General features: G+C 43.2%; 2 protein-coding genes and 1 long non-coding RNA gene across 3 annotated transcripts in view; 1 reads left to right on the top strand and 2 right to left on the bottom strand.

Moving 5' to 3' along the window:
• The window catches only part of Ush (Zinc finger protein ush), a 134,217-nt gene extending 118,874 nt beyond the window's left edge, over nucleotides 1-15,343 (top strand). Inside the window, exons 2-9 of the mRNA XM_070656769.1 lie at nucleotides 8,785-9,041; nucleotides 9,210-9,579; nucleotides 9,738-10,257; nucleotides 10,410-10,669; nucleotides 10,754-11,147; nucleotides 11,318-11,576; nucleotides 11,746-11,979; nucleotides 12,165-15,343. Of these exons, the coding sequence (XP_070512870.1) occupies nucleotides 8,785-9,041; nucleotides 9,210-9,579; nucleotides 9,738-10,257; nucleotides 10,410-10,669; nucleotides 10,754-11,147; nucleotides 11,318-11,576; nucleotides 11,746-11,979; nucleotides 12,165-12,608 (2,738 nt within the window). The 3' untranslated portion in view covers nucleotides 12,609-15,343. The remainder of the gene's footprint in view (nucleotides 1-8,784; nucleotides 9,042-9,209; nucleotides 9,580-9,737; nucleotides 10,258-10,409; nucleotides 10,670-10,753; nucleotides 11,148-11,317; nucleotides 11,577-11,745; nucleotides 11,980-12,164) is intronic.
• Nucleotides 3,404-7,190, bottom strand: LOC139102695 (uncharacterized). The gene is made up of 2 exons (XR_011545744.1): nucleotides 4,782-7,190; nucleotides 3,404-4,671 (listed from the first exon to the last, which is right to left on the bottom strand). It is a non-coding gene; the product is annotated as an uncharacterized lncRNA (long non-coding RNA).
• Nucleotides 15,344-15,485: 142 nt separating the features above from the next.
• On the bottom strand, nucleotides 15,486-17,305 carry Fs(2)ltopp43 (female sterile (2) ltoPP43). The gene is made up of 3 exons (XM_070656793.1): nucleotides 16,772-17,305; nucleotides 16,246-16,530; nucleotides 15,486-16,168 (listed from the first exon to the last, which is right to left on the bottom strand). The coding sequence occupies exons 1-3, from the start codon at nucleotides 17,297-17,299 to the stop codon at nucleotides 15,773-15,775; spliced, it is 1,209 nt and encodes a 402-aa protein (XP_070512894.1). The 5' UTR covers nucleotides 17,300-17,305; the 3' UTR covers nucleotides 15,486-15,772.
• Nucleotides 17,306-17,424: the final 119 nt, after the last annotated feature.

Below are 17,424 nucleotides of genomic sequence, written 5' to 3'. Positions count from 1 at the left end.
CCCTTTCCCGTCACCCCCGCGCGCCGACGGAGAGTGGCCGAGGGACGACAACGAACGGCGAAACGACACCCGAGATTTCGTATCTCTCCGGGACGGGACACTTCTCGCCTGGTCTCCTCTCCGGTCGACGTTTTAAGATCGGTATCTGGCCGCGCCGCGCGACTCGCCTGAATGAATAATTATCAATGGACGACGGGGGCAGCGGTGCCTCGCCTTTTCCCCGACCACCCTCCTCCCGCGCCGAACACCGTTCGCCGGCGGCTTTTTCTTCGTTCTATCAGTCCGAGGTTGTTTCATTCGACTGTTCTCGCGTTAATAATCCGCCACGGAGACTGTGTCGTTAACGCCGTTCGTTTCAATCGAATTTTGATCGTTCCATCTAAAAGATACTTGTCGACATTTTACAAAAAGTAATTAAACCTAAATTTTAACGTCGAAGAATAATCTGTAATTAAATGCGATTGATAACGACGTACATTTTGTGAAAGATTTTTGTGAACGAGCATGCACAGGGCTTGAAAAAATTTTCTTTTTTTTTTGCGGCTTATCGCAGACGTGTCTGCCTCGCGATGTCGATGCCGTTACTTCTTAATGAATGCCCGAATGTCGTCCGGCGTGATCGCCGACACGTATAAACTATATCTCGCGCCTGCATATTCAACGCGCGTGCACACGTGCGTGCGCGAAGACGCGCTCGTGCTGCGAGCATCGAAATTCAGGTCCAGTTGTTTCGCTCCTTTTTGAACTTCGCGATTTCTGCCACGCCAATGTACAAGTATCGGGGAATCAGGTTGCTCCGATAATACGGTGAATTTCGAAATAAGAACCACAAAGTCAAAAGGCTTGCGGTTCAGTAATCTATTTTTTTTTTTAATTAAGAATATTCTTTGACGCCGTTCTTCAATTAAAAAAAGTTTTTTTTTTATTCTTTATTTTATCGCTTACTTACTTTATTACTTATTTCTGTTTCTGGTTTACGATCAATATAGCGCGTCTGAGAGAAGCTGTTGTTTCGGGCCGCAATAAATTTCGCTCGTTTACAACGATAGTCTTTGTTTCCTCTTTTATTCCGCTTTATTTTTCCGTGTAATAATCAAAATTACGACAATACTCGTTGTCTTCACGAGGCAATATCGCGTCGTCATCCCCGCGCTCGCCAGATCACCGCGATCTACGTGCAATCTCGAGACCCTCCCGCTCGCTCTAGATCTCGACGCCAATCTCGGTTCCTCGGATAGACACGTTCCGACGAGACAATTCTATCAGCCAGCCACCCACGCAAACCATTAAAACGTGGGTAATATCTGCACGAGGATCAGTATCCTTCAAAATTTCAATTAGTCTTACGGAATATTTGTACGAGGCAGCCTCACCGCCCTCTCCCCTCCCTCCCCTGACGGTCCAACGATAGCATCGTGTGTCCTTTTATTCTTTCGTGAGCAATTTGAATGGCGACCGAGGGAGCGGATCTGGATCAGGCCGCTCTGAATCCTCCGCCGAATCTACGGACGGGCCGACGGAAGGACCGGGCGGGAGGAGAGGGGGAGGGATAAATCGGTAGAATATGAGAGGAAAGGGGCGAGGGAGATGACCAGAACTCGCCTCTCGTCTAGCTTAGATCTAATCTCGCGTTCCCGCGCGCTGCGTGCCTAATTAAAGATCGATATCTCTCCGATATTATTGCCACCCTCTTCCCACACGTCGCCCTCCCCTCCTCCCCCTGCGCGGCGCGTAGCAGGTTATTAAATTCTCCTATCTCGTGAGATCTGGACCGGCCGGTCCTGCCTGGTTCTTATCTGATCCGGTCGATCTCCCGGTCTCGTTACCTTTCGGCCCTGCGCCCATTCCCTCGTTCCCGCACGGCCGGGCCGATGGTGTACCGGTCGCCGGATCGACACTTTCGACGTTTCGAGGGATGACGAACGGGACGGGGATGCCGCACGTCGTATCTAGCACGCGGAAGCGACGGACCCGATCGATTTTCCGGAGAATCGAAAGGAGAAGGATCGTTAAGCGATCACGAATTTAGCCAACGATGTACAATCTGAGTTAATTTAATTTTTCTCTTGTAGATATAAAATTTTCTTAATTTTATTAATTCGCCTGTAATTACTGCGTCATATTCAGGTGCTAATTTGCGCGTCTTCCGAACGACGGTAGTGTTTCTCGAACAGGCCCCTTTCGGAAGAGCCTTTTACTCGGTCAGGATTATACAAACGAAATAAAAGCGGTGGCTTATAAATCGCCGAGGCTTTCTCTGCTACCAATTTGCGAGGTGGCGCGGCGACGTTACTCTTCGCCACCCCTATCGACAATCGGCCGTTCCCCCTGTGCTTTCTCTCGCTTCTTCCTCTCTTGCCCTTCTCCTCCTCCTTCGTTACTGGGTTTTAACGTGGAACAGAAAAAAAATCGCCGGCCCGGCAGCGCAGCGGAGGAAACCGAGACGGTGACAGATGGAGCGCGACGATAACGTCTCTCGAAGGTCCTGTTCGCGGGCGAAACGACCTGCGCGGATCCTGTTCCTGTCGCGAGATAAACGAAACAGCTGCGTCTCGGCGCCGATCAAAGATCTCGCCTCCTCCCTCCCGCTTCCCCGTCTCTCCCTCAACTGGGTTCTGGCCCCAGGGCGCTTTCGACGTCCGGGCGCGCGATTGCGCGCGCGGAAATAAATGAGGGGAAATGCACAACGTGCGTGATAACGACACGTGAACGCGAACACGGCCTTCTGCGCTCCGACTCCCAATGATCTCATTCGGATAGCGAGCCACGAGGGAATGACTCTATTCATCTAAAATCGTTCAATTAAAATCCGAGGTTTGCTCGAATCTGAACGCAATTTCAAGAAGAATTTCTAGATATTTCAATATTGAAGAAATCAAGGCGAAATATCAATTTGGAATTATGACACATAGGGTATTCAGAAAATACGCTTTTGTTCACTTAGGAATCGTCGGTCCTTTGGACCGAATTGAATTTATGCGTTCTCTCGGCTTTTTCACTTTTTTTTTTTTTTTTATTTCTTTGATATTCTAAGCTTTAATTTTTTTTTTTTTATTTCAACCGTAAGTTTGATATTTAAAAATTGGTAAAATTGAAAATGCCGCACAGTTTAATATTTAATAATAATAATTCAGAAATTGGGAGGTCAAGAAAATCTACAAATTTAAACGCCGCAGACTCTCGCGAACGTAAATGAAACACGATCAGTGGAACAGACAACGGAAGAGAATTTATATCGAGAGCATCGGTAGACGAGTCGGTTCCGAGTGAAATCGCATTCTTGGAGAGTTTGAGAGATAGAAGGCACCTTGAAAATCGATGGAGGGAGAGATCCACGCTCTAATCCTAATACAGAGTGTAATCGCCGCTCTACGATCGGGTGCCAGGAGATTAACCCGACCAGTTTCGTATTATAAGACCGGTCGTGTAAGGAAAAAGAGAGAAAAAAAAATATTAAAAAAAATATATATATATAAATCCTAACGAGAGAGAAGCACGAGAGAGAAGCACGAGAGAGTGAGAGGAGATCGTGCGATGGATGGTGTTCATGATGGGCAAACAAATTAAATAGATAGACAGAATAAGGGAACGGGGGAGAGTTCGATCAACAGACCCGGGTACATTGTAATGCCAGTAATTTCGGATAAAGACAATGCCCATATTGTCTCGATATAGATGTACGATTAGCATATCGAAGTCTCGTAGTTATTATGTAGGTACTTGGAATTGACGACAGGGAGATAATTATTTTAAAGTAGAAAACTTTACTAAAGGAGATTTAAATACACAGATAAATGCAATATTTAATTATCGTTTTCAGTATGAGACGCTATTCTAAATTAAAATATCCGCTCTTTAATTCTTCAAATAATATACGAGAAGCTTGAATGAATATTCATTTCTATGACTAATCAATTTTAATTTGACTATAAATAATTGCAAGTTAATTATTTAATTTCTTTAGGAGCTATTATCTCGGTATTCTAATTACGTTCTTTGGCGTAATTTGAAAAGCCGTCGTTCCCAATTACCTTTATTTATTAAAGGTTAATACCAATACGACGTATCTCTAAGATCGTAATAGACTGACCGTGATTAAGTGGTAAACGTGGAAAGTCGAAACGGCGACGTTATCAGCGCGGGATATCGAACTTATCGTCGTCCTTTAGGATAATTACTATGATCGCTGTCCCTACGGTTGGGAAGACGGGGGAGGAAGGAGGAGGAGCGTAAACGCTGAGCATACGAAGGCGGAGGTGGCGACGAAGCAGGGGCTCGTTCCGCATGAATAATGCGCTCCACGACGTGATCTGAGCTTCCCAGAAGAGACGACCGTCGGTGGACGGATACACCTCGAGTACTCCGAGTACCGATCCGAGGTATCGATCGACACTATAAAGATGTTACGTATCTGACTCGCGAGAGACTGCGACCGGAGACCGTCCGGTTGTACTTGAGAATTTACCAGTGTCCGTCTTTCGAAAGTATTTATAGACATATATCTTATACACATTTCGACAGAGAACGGGGAAATATCGGAACTTTAATTCATACTAGAAGAAACCACGCGCGTTATTTTTCAAGAGTCCTTAATTACAAACTACGAAAAGAAAATGGTGCGACTTACCAGTCTGCATGAGCTTCAGCGGAGTTGTAAAATTCTGCCGGTGGCTGTAACATAAAATAAAACATATTAATGTAGACACGTCAGTATATTTGTTAATAAAATTAATAAAAAAAAAGATAAAAATTTTTTTTTTTTTTTTTAAATTCACGCTTACCTATAAGTTGCTCCGCCGAGGCATGATGCCCTTCCCGGGCCTGCTCCTCCTCTCAGATGAGACGTATCGAGTCATCTTCCGCGCACAATCGATAATTAATAATATCGGCGGTGACGACGCTGGAATTGTCGAGCGCAGCAATTCCTGAAGCAAGAAATCATCAGATTCGTCAGGATTTTCAGAACAATAAAATATTGCGAAACGTACGTAACTTATCCCGTTTTTATAACTACCGAATTCCACAAGTCTTTGAGAATATCCGAAGTATACGACAAGATACAAAATTAAATGACTATTTATAGTAGAAAAATATTTTAATACCGTCCGGTTTCAATATCAGCGTCATCGCGAATTTTTCAAGAGTATACCTCGATTGAATCCCTCACGCGTATACTCGGAGCTACGCGAGATAATCGCGCTCCGTTCTGTTTCTCAGGTCTTCGTCGTTTCTCATTTATGCCGCTCCATTAAAAATACCTCGCAACGATTCACGATCGATTGCCATTCCATTCGTAATTAAAGTCCGCGACTGCATCGCGCGTTCGATCCGATATTCCACGAAGGACGGACACGTCGATCGCTTGATCAGACGGGGCCCTTTACCCCCTCCGACGTCCCCTCCCCCCCCCCGTCCGGAAGTCCGACACGGGGAGCTCTCCTTTTCCCCCTCGTTCTCCGTCTTTCCGAAGGCTCGCGAGTTGAGCTCTCACTTAGCGGCCGCGGTGTCACGATCGGGACCGGGTGCATTAGCATATCTCCACGATGCAGCGTGTAAGGGGGTGCGAACGGCAGGGTGCAGAGAGAGACAAAGCGAATGGTCGCGGAACGGCGTTATACGAGCGACGAGCGATCGACCTCTCGTGGGTCGTGAAAAGGCGCACGATCCGTAATGCGAATCGGCGTGGGAGGGGTTCCCGGAGGTAGAAGACGGACGGAGAAGGTGGAGGACGAAGGAAAGGGCGAAGGGAGAGGTCCGGAGGACTCACTCGGCCGGGTGCCTGTAATGCCTGTTACCTGTACGTCGCGTGTTTGCCTACCCGCGTCACGATCGGAATCCTATTTGCATAGCGCCGATGAAGCTGCTACCGTTCTGCGCTCTCCTCCTGCCGGTCCCGCTCCATCTGCGAATCCTTATCCTCCCGAAGGACTCGCGTTGGCGGTGCACGTGGGTGCACGGGAGCGTCGTGCGAGTCGTGGGCTTGTTTTCAGAAACGGGAACGCCGCGAATAATTGCGAGATACGGTCTTTTCGATCGAACGAGATTCCGATTGCGGAGGGTGGAAATTCATCATCCGGATTCAGCGACCGATCGTGCCGCGACGTGGCGCGCAAAATTTCCGTTTATTAACGCACGAAGCGGGGCGGAATAGAAAAAAGGGTTTGGTAGCGCTGTATAATAAATGCCTCGCACACCTACTTATTACTTTAACGAGCGGACGCTTTTACATCGCGCGGTTTTCGCGGCACGCGTGCCTTCGGTCACGGAACGCGCGATGATTTACCGGCGCATCACGTGCGTCCGCGCAACTCTTCAAGAATACGTCTTGGCCTACGCGTCTCTGATTGTTTTATCGATCTTAAATTAACGGCGACCGCTTTCGCCCTAGTTCGTAGATGTAATTTAATCTCGCCGTCGCCGTCGCGACGGGACGCAGGCACGTCTCCGAAGATTTACACTACCGTCGTGAGGGTCGATCTTTAATTGCGCACGTTCTCCGGCGAATTAATAAGTCGGTCATAATTCTGCGTCGAGTAATTTTGCCTCGCCGAGAATAAGTGCAATCTTTATTCTTTTTTTTTTTTTTTTTTCTTAAATTTAGAATCGCTTCGGTTCGGGATTTCAGATAAAAAAAAAAGTAGCTCGTTAATCTGCGAGAGTTTAGGTAATTTGAAGCGTCGCAAACTCACGAACCACCGAGGGTCTGAAAAACGAGATATCGAACTAGCTTATCGTTGCGTGACGCATCAATCGCGCCGGAGCACCGGTAAATCGGCCGGAATTTGAGACTCATTAGCGAGGACGGACCGTATATCGGAAGGACGCGGGGTGAAACGGCGGGATCGAAAGTACGAGCTTCCGGCTCCGTTCTTCAGCGTGACGCCCGGAGTCGCCGCGATTGCTCGCTTCTTGCATAAAGCGGGGGCCGAAGGTGTACACGGGCGCGGCGGTATCGGTTCCGAGAAAGGCTTATCAGGCCGCGGATATGTTAATGGCGGCCGTGTTACCTTCCCGCCCTCCCCCGCCACGTCTTCGAGATATATTGCACCCCAACCGTTGCACGGCGGAGGTGGTTGGACGCTCGTAAAGGTGGTGGTCGTAGGTGCGGCTGAAATGCGCAGCCCTCTTTCACGATCGGCAATATATGCGTTGTGCATGCAGGCGTAATTAAGAGCTCTCCGTATCCAAGACGAAAACCCCCCTGAGGATTAAGTTTTCAAACGGTTGAAATGTTAGAAGAGCTGTGCTCACGTATTTTTAGAAATTGTTGAAAAATTCGGAAATTTCCTCGGCAAGAGAATCCCCCGAGTTACAAAAAAAAAAAAAAAAAAAAAAAAAAAAAAATGAGGAGAAAAGAGGGAGAACCGAGCGGTGCGAGATAAGAGATTTTATCTGCACACCTCTCGCTTCAATCAAACGATAGAAAATATCTATCCACGGGCCTTCTCTACTGTGCACCTCTTTTCGCCAATCGTAGTATCTCAAGATTGCACGATAGAGCCAGAGGTAGAAGAAGAATAAGAAAAAGACGCGGACGAGGGTCGCGTATGAACTCGCAAACGTCGTCGCTGGCGAACGTATGCATGGCTGCGCAATTAAGGCTCGCGAACGCACTCGTTCCCGAGAGGGACGGAAATAGACCGAAGGAGAGAAAAAGAGAGGCTCGCCGCGCCGTGCCCTGCCACGCCACGCCATGCCACGGCCGATCCATCGATGACCGCTTATTTACAGAGAAGCAGAGAGGAAGGAACACGACCCAAGCGTAGATTCGAGCGCGGGATAGCCCACGAGGCGCGTTCTCCAACCCTTTGCCCAATCTTACCTGGCATCTCTCTTTCTCTGCGAGTCCTCCCTCGCGTCGCGGCCCTCCTCTGTCACTCTCCCCGTGCCCGCTTCTTCTCCTCCTTGCCCGAGGAGGCAATTAAAGCATCTGGATAATTCTCGAGTCGATCTCTCGACGATGAGCCACCTGGTGAATCGTCCAGTTCCTCTTTAAAATCCTTAACGGGAGGAAAAAAGAATATCTCGTGAATCGCGTGAATATCGAAAATCACGTTAAGTCCGGGCTCGTAAAGCATTATATAGTTACGCGATCAATTATTTTTTATTACATAATTTATATTAAAAGAATGCAATGTTTTAATAAAATTTTTTGTTTTTTTTTTAGCGTTAATTTTAAAATAATTAATTTCAAAATTAATTGAGGCGACTAGAAATGATTAAAAAGTTAATAAATAAATAAAATTGCTTATCAATACATTTATCCTCGCTTACCAGGCACAAGAACTATTCGACAGGCTGCGCGCGAGCAAGTTGACCATGATCCCAAAGTGGGGGATGAAAGGTGGCGTGCGAAGGGTGCAATTGGTGGTTGTGTCGAACGGAGGTAGACCGAACTGGCGAGAGAGTAGGGAACGTAGGGTACACGAAGGGTCGCTATACCATGAGCCCATTAGGCACCCGGACAGCCGGTGAATGGTTTCTCTCATTTCGACATCTCGTCCAGCTCTCTGGTACAGCGGCATCATTATGGTTGTTTCGCGGGCCACTTTCGACCGGCGATTTTTGAAGAAATGTACGCTCGTCTGTGCTGTAGAATCTAATTTTACGCTCCACCCTGTAAAATATAATTTTCAAAAGAATAAAAGCTCTCTATTTGTATCTTTACAATAGAATACAGAAAGTTATTTATATATTCTTTTAAAATTATTAGATTAAAAATATTAATTCTTACTTTTACGGATTAAGAACGTTGGCTGATGAACGTTTCTGTTTTTGTTCCAGGGGAGGATGAAGAGTGGAGCGACTCGGAGAAAACCCCGTCGGTGAGCAGCGGTGTTGACGGCGGCGGATCGGCGGTATCGAGTCCGGTCGCGCCACCGGTAGTTGAAGAAGACTCGAGTTTACCACCCCCTCCGAGACTCAACCCGCCGTCGTCCTCGACCAGCTCCTCCGCCAGCGAGGACATCAAGCTACGTGTGCTCAGCGTTTTTTCAGAAGATACGAGGAAGCGCTTGACCAGCCTCACCGAGGATATCGAGGTGCGTGACTTAATTAAAAAAATGTTTTAATAATTAATTTGTTAATCTTGCACCAATTGATTCTTTTAAATTTATTCTAAAACATTTTTTCAACTTACCTTTATAGAATTGCATAACTTCTCACATTTTAGAGACAATCTTTTATTGAAAAAATGTGTAAAAAAACAGGGTAGAGGTATAAAAGACCGTCATGCGCCGTCCAGAAGCGTGCGTACGCGGGAATCGAGTCCCAAGGATGTCGATGAAGAGCAAACGGCTAAGGAAGATGAATGCCAGCCAAGGTCGTTGTCCTCGTTGTCGTCCACCGCCATCAAAAGGCGGGACTCTATCTGCCGTAGAGACTCAGAGGACTCGATCGCCGCGGGGGAGACCAAGAGGATACGACTCGACGACGAGGCAGCACCAAGACTGAGACTCAATACTAGTCTGGCGACGGATCCCGCCCTGCGACCTGCCGCCGTCGCCGCCCTTACCGTGAAGTCGGAGAACACGTCGCCGCCAAATCCGACGCCGCCGCTTCCGGCCGGACTGCAAAACGGTAAGTAAAATATTTAACAAAGCTTAAAACAAAGCGAAATAATTATAAAAAAAATATATATTACTGTACATTAAAAAGTCGACTTTTAAATAAAAAATAAATACAAGTTTTTATAAAATTACCAATAAAGGTTTTGATCGAATGAATTCTTCTTTCAGCGATCGCGTCAGGTCGCCTGTTCGTCCTGCCGACCGACGGCAAGGAGACAATCACGGTAGAGCCGGCTAGACCACCGCCGACAGCTCTAATCTGTCCGCCGTGTGGTATCCGGTTTAGCTCGGCGAGCACCCTCGAGGCCCATCGCACCTTTTACTGTGCTCATCGGCCTCGCGCCGAGGAAGATGCGGCGAACGATGAGGACGACGACGGCAGCAAATCCGGAGGCAAGTTCGAAGTACGGAAAGCGTACGCGTGCCCTCACTGTTCGTATAGCGCCGACAAGAAAGTGTCTCTAAATCGGCACATGAGAATGCACGCGGCTTCTCCTGCACCGCCGACGATACCGTCGTCGGCGGCGGTGGCAGCGGCAGCGGTGGCAATGGTGACGAACCCGAACTCCTCGACAAGCGACTCAGCCGGGACTGGACAAACCACTGCGTCCAATGGTTCCTTGAACGAGGAAGCTGAGAGATATTGCAGGAATTGCGACATTCGATTCAGCTCCTTGAAGACGTACAGGTAGAGAGAATATTGTCACTGCTGAAAGAAAATAAAATAATTAATAAATTTGTAACTTTTTTTTTAATTAACATATTAATAGTTATTAATAATTTGTATGTTTATGTATAAAAATTGCAAAAGTTTCTTCAATTATATTTACTTTGTTATAGGGCGCATAAAACGCATTATTGCAGCACGAGGCACGTAGTGAAAGATACGTTGCCGACGCCGACGGCGACGCCGGCGTCTTCCGTGAAGGCATCACCGCCAACCAGCTCGAGTCCTGGGGATTCGCCACCCCCGCAGCCATGCCTGGCGTTGCCCACCAACCCCATCCTTATTGTGCCGTATTCGTTGTTCCGCGGTGCGAGCGTTCTCGCCGCGCCTGCACTTCCTGCTCCTGACACAGCATGCTTTCTTCTGCCAAACGGTATTAGATATATTTCAGCTTTTATTAAATCAAATACAGGTGTTAATAAACGACATTTTTAAGAACGCAATATTACGTTTACAGGCTCTCTTCAGCCGATGACGAGAGGTCTCGCTTCCACGACTCAAAATGCTGTTGTGGAGCCGCCAGCCGTTTTGAGGGCGGCGAACAAGCCTTCAACGCCAGTTGCTACGGCGGCGTCTACGTCGCCGTCTGCCTCGGCGCCCCTTGATCTCAGCGTACGAAGATCGCCGGTGCACCAGGACGAGAAGGAGAACAGAATGTCGCCGGCACCTTCGTCTCTACCGCCGCCGGGCAGTCCCAGATCCAGAGGCAGCGGCAGTCCCAGAACGAGGTCCATCGGTCCGACCCAGACTGCCACCGCGGCTGCACCTGCGCCCACTGAACTCGCCCTAAGACTTGCTGAACTGCCGCCACCTCCTCCACCCGGAGTGCTCGTCAAACATGGCGTCTCCAAGTAAATGACCGATTTTTCTCGTGAGAATCTAAATAGATTCTTCAATCTTTTAAATTTCCAACTTTATAGCTTTGTACATAAATTTTTTTTCTCGCATATTACGAGCTTTAATTAATTTAATTAAGATAAATATTTGGAATCGGTGAAACTATGGGAATCGTTGATTTTAGGTGCAAGGAATGCAATATCGTGTTCTGCCGACACGAGAATTTCGTCGCTCACAAGAAACACTACTGCCAGGCGAGGGAAACAGCGGTGAGTAACAGTCCGCCGCCTCCCGGTACGCCCTCGCCGCCTCTGGTTCAGCTCATCTGCGCCGCGTGTGGCATTAAGTTCGCTTCCATAGACAATCTTGTCGCTCATCAGGCGTTTTATTGTCCCAAAAGGCCCGAGCCTCAAGAGCATCATGCGCGATGTTCTAAATGCAAGGTAAACTCTAAACAACGTAAAAGAATTTTTTTTTAATTTAATTTTACCGAACTGACTTAATCTAATCTAACAATAAATTTCTAAGATCGAGATTTTATACTTTTTTTTTCAACATGTCTAAAAAATTTAATTTATATTTTAATTATACCTGTTTAACGATGACTTGCAGGCGATAATTGAACCTGGCAGCAATCACACCTGTGCCAGCGGTGCAACTGGCGGCTGGCGATGTCCAGTTTGCGGTGCTGTCAGTCCCACAGCCGGCGCCGCTCAGCGTCACATGGATGCTCATCAGGGAGTCAAGGCCTTTCGGTGCACGATTTGTTGTTACAAAGGCAACACTTTGCGCGGCATGAGAACGCACATTAGAATGCACTTCGACAAGCGCGGCACTGATTTACAAGTAAATCTCTGATTCCTGTTCTCATTAAAAACTGATTAACATTTTAAATTAGAAAATAAGTTGTGCATAAATACTTTTGGTCAAATAAATGTTTGTCAGCATAAAGAATTCATTTTTCATGAGGAGAAAAATATTTAGAGCACTTTTAATTGACATTCCTATTAGTTATGTTTTTTTTATTTCAGGAGGAGAATTACATAACGTGCGTGTTGGATGATGAAACAACACTGTCGACACCGGAACCTGTGGCTACTACGACACCGAAAGAGATTCCCGTTGAGATTCAGGTGAACGGCAAGACGGAAATAAGAAAGAGCCCGCAACCGCCGCCGCCACCGCCGCCACCGTTGGCACCGGTGGTCGCCGGTAAGGTGAAACAGGAACGCGAGGACACGCCGCCGCCGGAGGAGAGTCTGGATCCCAATAAGAGCGGGCCGCGCTACTGTCGCTCCTGTGACATCAGTTTCAATTATCTAAGCACTTTTATCGCCCACAAGAAATTCTACTGCTCGAGTCACGCTGGCGAGGCGAGCAATAACAATAACAATAATAACAACAACAATAATAACAACGCCAGTGGTCATCCGACGACGCCGCCGACCGGCAGGACCGAGGCGTCGGTGCTTTAAGTCTCTGAAGTTCTCCGAGTGCGACGATGTAACTCCTCCGCTGCTCGTCCTCTTTCTTAGAGGATCTCCTAATTTTTTTAGATATGCTTTTAAATAATTGCAATTAATGATTTGAAAATAATCTTGAAAATTGTTCTGTTTGTGCTTCAAGAATAGTTTGGGACAGACAAAGAAAGAGATAATAAATGAATAGTACCAATTTTTTTTTCTTGAAAACAGTTTTTAAATATGTTTAATATTTTTGTTACTGGATTAAATTAATTTAATATCTTGGAAATATTTAAGATCTTTTTTTTTAATAAAATTTAACTTGGGGGATTATTTTTGTGAACGTCGTAATTTGTTAGGAAAGTTTCAAGAAGTGAAATGTTTTGGAGGTGCAATGACTCTAAAAATAGGGACTGTTTCTTGTTGCCAGTTTATACATAATATAATAAGCGACTATCGAACGTCTTAGTTGAATATTACGTTGTGTGATTTTTGTTGACCCAGGGAATCGTTTGTACTTATAAGTCGAAGGTATCTATGTGTAAATATATGGTACATATGTATTTATTATAATTGTATATCATTTGGAATTACACTATAAAATATTTTCTAATATTTCCAAGTGTTCTTCGAAATATAATATATAATTGTAATACATATATATATATATATAAAATTGTATAATTAGGAGTCATTATGTGCGTGTGTGAATGGACGTTACCGGAAAGAAGTTTACGAACAGAGTCATGGCACACAATTAAACAATCTAACAAAATTAATTTAAGAAGAAAGTTTTAATAATTTTTTCCGTAAGTTAGTTTTGCTTATTTATTTTCTCATTAATTTAGTATATAAATTATATGTTGATATATTATTTTCGATCTTTTTAATTGTTATTATTTTATTTGTATTTTAAATGAGAATTTAAAAGTTAATTAAAATTTCTTTTTTTAATATAATTCTAATTATACCCAAAATTGAAAAATTATGTTTGATAATTTAGATAAATATATAAAAATATGACTCTGATTGCAAACAATCTTCTTGGCGAATGTCGCATCGTTTCGACGTTCTCGAAGGATAATTTTTGAGAATGCCAAAAGAAATCGATGAGACACCACTATCGTCCTGTATATAATTCGCGAAAAGCAAAGTGAAAAGAAAAAAACGACTGGGCTCGACGCCAACATGATCGATCGATTCGGGCGTTGTTGTGCAATCTCATGACTCTCCAATAATCTCGTAGCATTAATAATCGACATTAACTTACGAACGAATACGATGAGTGTAAAATGTTGTACAGTAGGCGAGTAGAGTATTACGGAGCATTAGTAAACGATCCTGATGAATGATACCAATCTCAGCTTGTGAATCTGCTAAGTTACGTTGCGCATTGTATGACATTTAATATATATACATATATTATATATAAAAAAAAATGGTTACGCATGTCCGCGAAATTTACATTTGCGAATAATAACGTCAATGCGTCGATAAACATTCATTGAAGCAATTATAAAATACGTTTAATAGTTATACGTTAAAAAAAATGTTTCTTTAATGTGTAGTTAAATCTAGTAAAATTTGTCTTGCTATTATTTATTTATCACATATTTTTAAAGAAAAGAAAAAAAATAGTTAAGAGAATAAGATAAAAAATTAATATATTTAATATGAAATAAAATAACATTTATAGATTGAAATAAAAATCATGTTTCTGAATTAAAATTTGGAAGATTCTAAACTTCTGAAAATTAATCGAAAAAAATTTGTTTCTAATAAGAAATGTAATTTTGGAAATTTAATATTTCTGTTTACGTAATAATTAAGAAAAGCTACTGTATAAATATTGCAACGAGTGGAACTTTGCACAGAAGGAACAACGATTTCCAAACATCTTCCAGTATCAGTGTTATCATTTGGATTTTTATCGGCGCACTCGACCCCGTGTACTCTAAATCAAAAGCATCGTACGTGCTAGCGAAGCGAAACGAGCACCTCCTCGTCGCAGAGCGCGTGTGAATGTAACATAAATTAGAATTAAGGCCAGTGTTACGTGTATACGCAATGTACTACTCATATCATACGACGAGCTCGTTAATTAATTAAAAAAGAAAAAAAAAACAAGAAAAATACCGCGCGGCAAATTCTACGGTGAGTGAGCGAGAGCGCGCGTGCAAGAGAGAGAGCGAAAGAGAGAGAGAGACTTCGAGGCGTGAAATCGCGAGAAGAATCTTTTGTGAAACACAAGTAATCTCGTCACATCGCCCGGATTTATTCCCTCCTCCCCTTCTTCCCATTCCCGAGCAATATAGACGAGGTATAATTTTCTTCGAGCCGCGCGAGACACCTTTTGTTAAACGTTACGTTGTTAATCGCGGGCCGAACGTGGGTGTACGTTTATGTATGTGTGCGTGCGAGTATGTATGTATGTATGATGAAGAAAAGTTTATAAATCCACGCAACTGGTACTTCCAACAACTTGTTATATTACGCTATGAATCTGGTGTATATCATTACAAGCCATATCCATGAGTAAAATTTTCTTTCTTTAACACAGGAACATCCCACATTTTCCCGGGGGTCGATCGTTTAATCCTCTCCCGGAAGCAAACGCTAGTGGATTTTTTGCCTAGTCAAAATCTTGTAAATTTTTTCAACTTTTATAAGTGCGCTTATGATTATTTCTATACTCAATCTTTTTGTTCATACTATGAGATTTGATTAAATTAAAACGACGAAATATATTTTCTTCGTTTGATTTTGCTTGATCGATCCCCTCGTCTTTAGGCCTACTTTTTTTTGCCATTCTTATTTTGATAAATTTTACACGCAAGAAATCTGTAATAGAATTACATATATAGATATATAAATAAAAACTTTATGCCATTTACAATTCAATTTTTTTTTTTAAAGAAAAATACAAAGATTAACAAAACTGAAATACATGCTAAAGGAATGTTTAAAAATTGCATTCAGCAAGTTTAATATAATTTAAAAATATGCGAAAATTTATTTTAACAATTGATGAATAATTCCTGTGAAAAAAAACTATACACTTTTTAGGATAGAACATTACGTTACAACTATCCGTTTTTATAATTTGTGGATAAAATGTTATAAAGGTTTTTTTTATATTTTTACCATCCCTTTCATTATTTAATATTTCTTTAATCCTAGTTTTCTTCGTTATCCGACGACCTTTCTTCATTATCTGAGATATCACTTTCATCATCAGATGAATTGCTTTCAGAATTACTGTCATATTTTCGTTCTGTTCTATAAACGAATCCATATTTATTTTTCCTACTAGAACTATATATATCATCGTCATCAAGGATCTCGAAATTATCTTCAGAATCATCCTCCCTGGATGAACGATCGGGATCTGTATCAGGATAATCATTTCTCCAATTTGATTCTGCATTGGAATCTGAGGAATCATCATCATCTTCTGAGTCTACCACTGTGCATGCCTCTGGCCGCCGCACCATATATGTGTTATGATTCTCAAACCATAAATTATCAGAGGTTTGTGCATAATATAAATCATATACATAATCTTCAATATCCTAAAACAAACATACTATATATTAATTATTTTTTGTACGTATATATTGCTTTAACTTTTTGCTGTCACATAACTTGCCTCTCCTGGAGTAGAATTTGTTTCATGAGAATTACTCCAACAATCATTCACATCTATAAGTGTCATCCACTTATCAGTGGACTCCTCATTTAATTCATCTAAGGAGTTTTGATCATTAAGTTTATATTTTTCTGTCGCCAAATTAACATCTATCAATTTAGGTATCTTTCCTGAAACAGTTGCAGGATATTCGTTGTCTGATACTCTTTTGACGCCTGCTTTGTGAGTTTCAGTGCTTATTTGGGGAAGAACCTTGGCTATGTGCTTCGTAATTTCATCCTCAGTCTAAAAAGAATACTCAAAGTTCATCTTTTTTTAATTTCTTACAATATTTAATAAATACTTAAATATAAATGTTTTATTAATAATATCAGAATTTTTTATTTCTTTTTATCTACATATAATCGATTATTTTTAACCTAAAAAGTAACCTATGATTTCTTCGTGTAATACGTTCGTAGAAAAAAACTTACAATTGCCACAATTAATTGTTATTAATAAAATATCAAAGATATCAAATTCTTACCGGATTTGAGAGCGTGCCGGCAAACTGGGCGACAGTTTGCACAATTGGAGTATCTGAATAAGAGGCCTCAGTTTTTTGGCGTTTGCACGCGATCACCAGGCTGTCCAGAGGATTATCTGTTTGTTTGCGTTTTACTCGTAAAATAGCGGCCATTTCAAACAATAATTCACACACGTTAGTACGATAAAAACGCTTTGAATACTCGTGATGTATCAATAATATCAGTATGATGCAGTGTGCGAAGTAGCCATGTGCACTGGTGCAGTTAAATGGCGGTCCAGCAAAGAGCCCAACTCGGAATCGCGGCTTCCACGCGTGCAAATACAGAGGCTCGTCTGTGTGAGGCCAGCGCTTCGGCTGCCGTCGGATAGAAGAAAAGGCCAGACTCTGGCCTTTCCTCAGACCGACAGTGCTATAATCTGCTGCTGTCCCCGCTGTATTATAACTAATGGAAAATCCGTCCCCTGTAAAATGAAACTGAAACCGATAACCGAACCGTAATCGAAGTCGAAACCGAAATTTGGACATAGCCTCCGACCGTAACTGTAACAGAACTAAAACTTTATTTTAGTCCGGATCCATGAATATATTAATTATGGCGACTGACACATTATCATAATTTGTATTTTTATAAAACAATTATATACAAACAA

The sequence above is a fragment of the Cardiocondyla obscurior genome, linkage group LG05 (assembly GCF_019399895.1).
Source record: "Cardiocondyla obscurior isolate alpha-2009 linkage group LG05, Cobs3.1, whole genome shotgun sequence".
NCBI lineage: Eukaryota > Metazoa > Arthropoda > Insecta > Hymenoptera > Formicidae > Cardiocondyla > Cardiocondyla obscurior.
The sequence above is the reverse complement of the archived record's forward strand: the minus strand, read 5'-3'. Positions and strand labels throughout refer to the sequence as shown.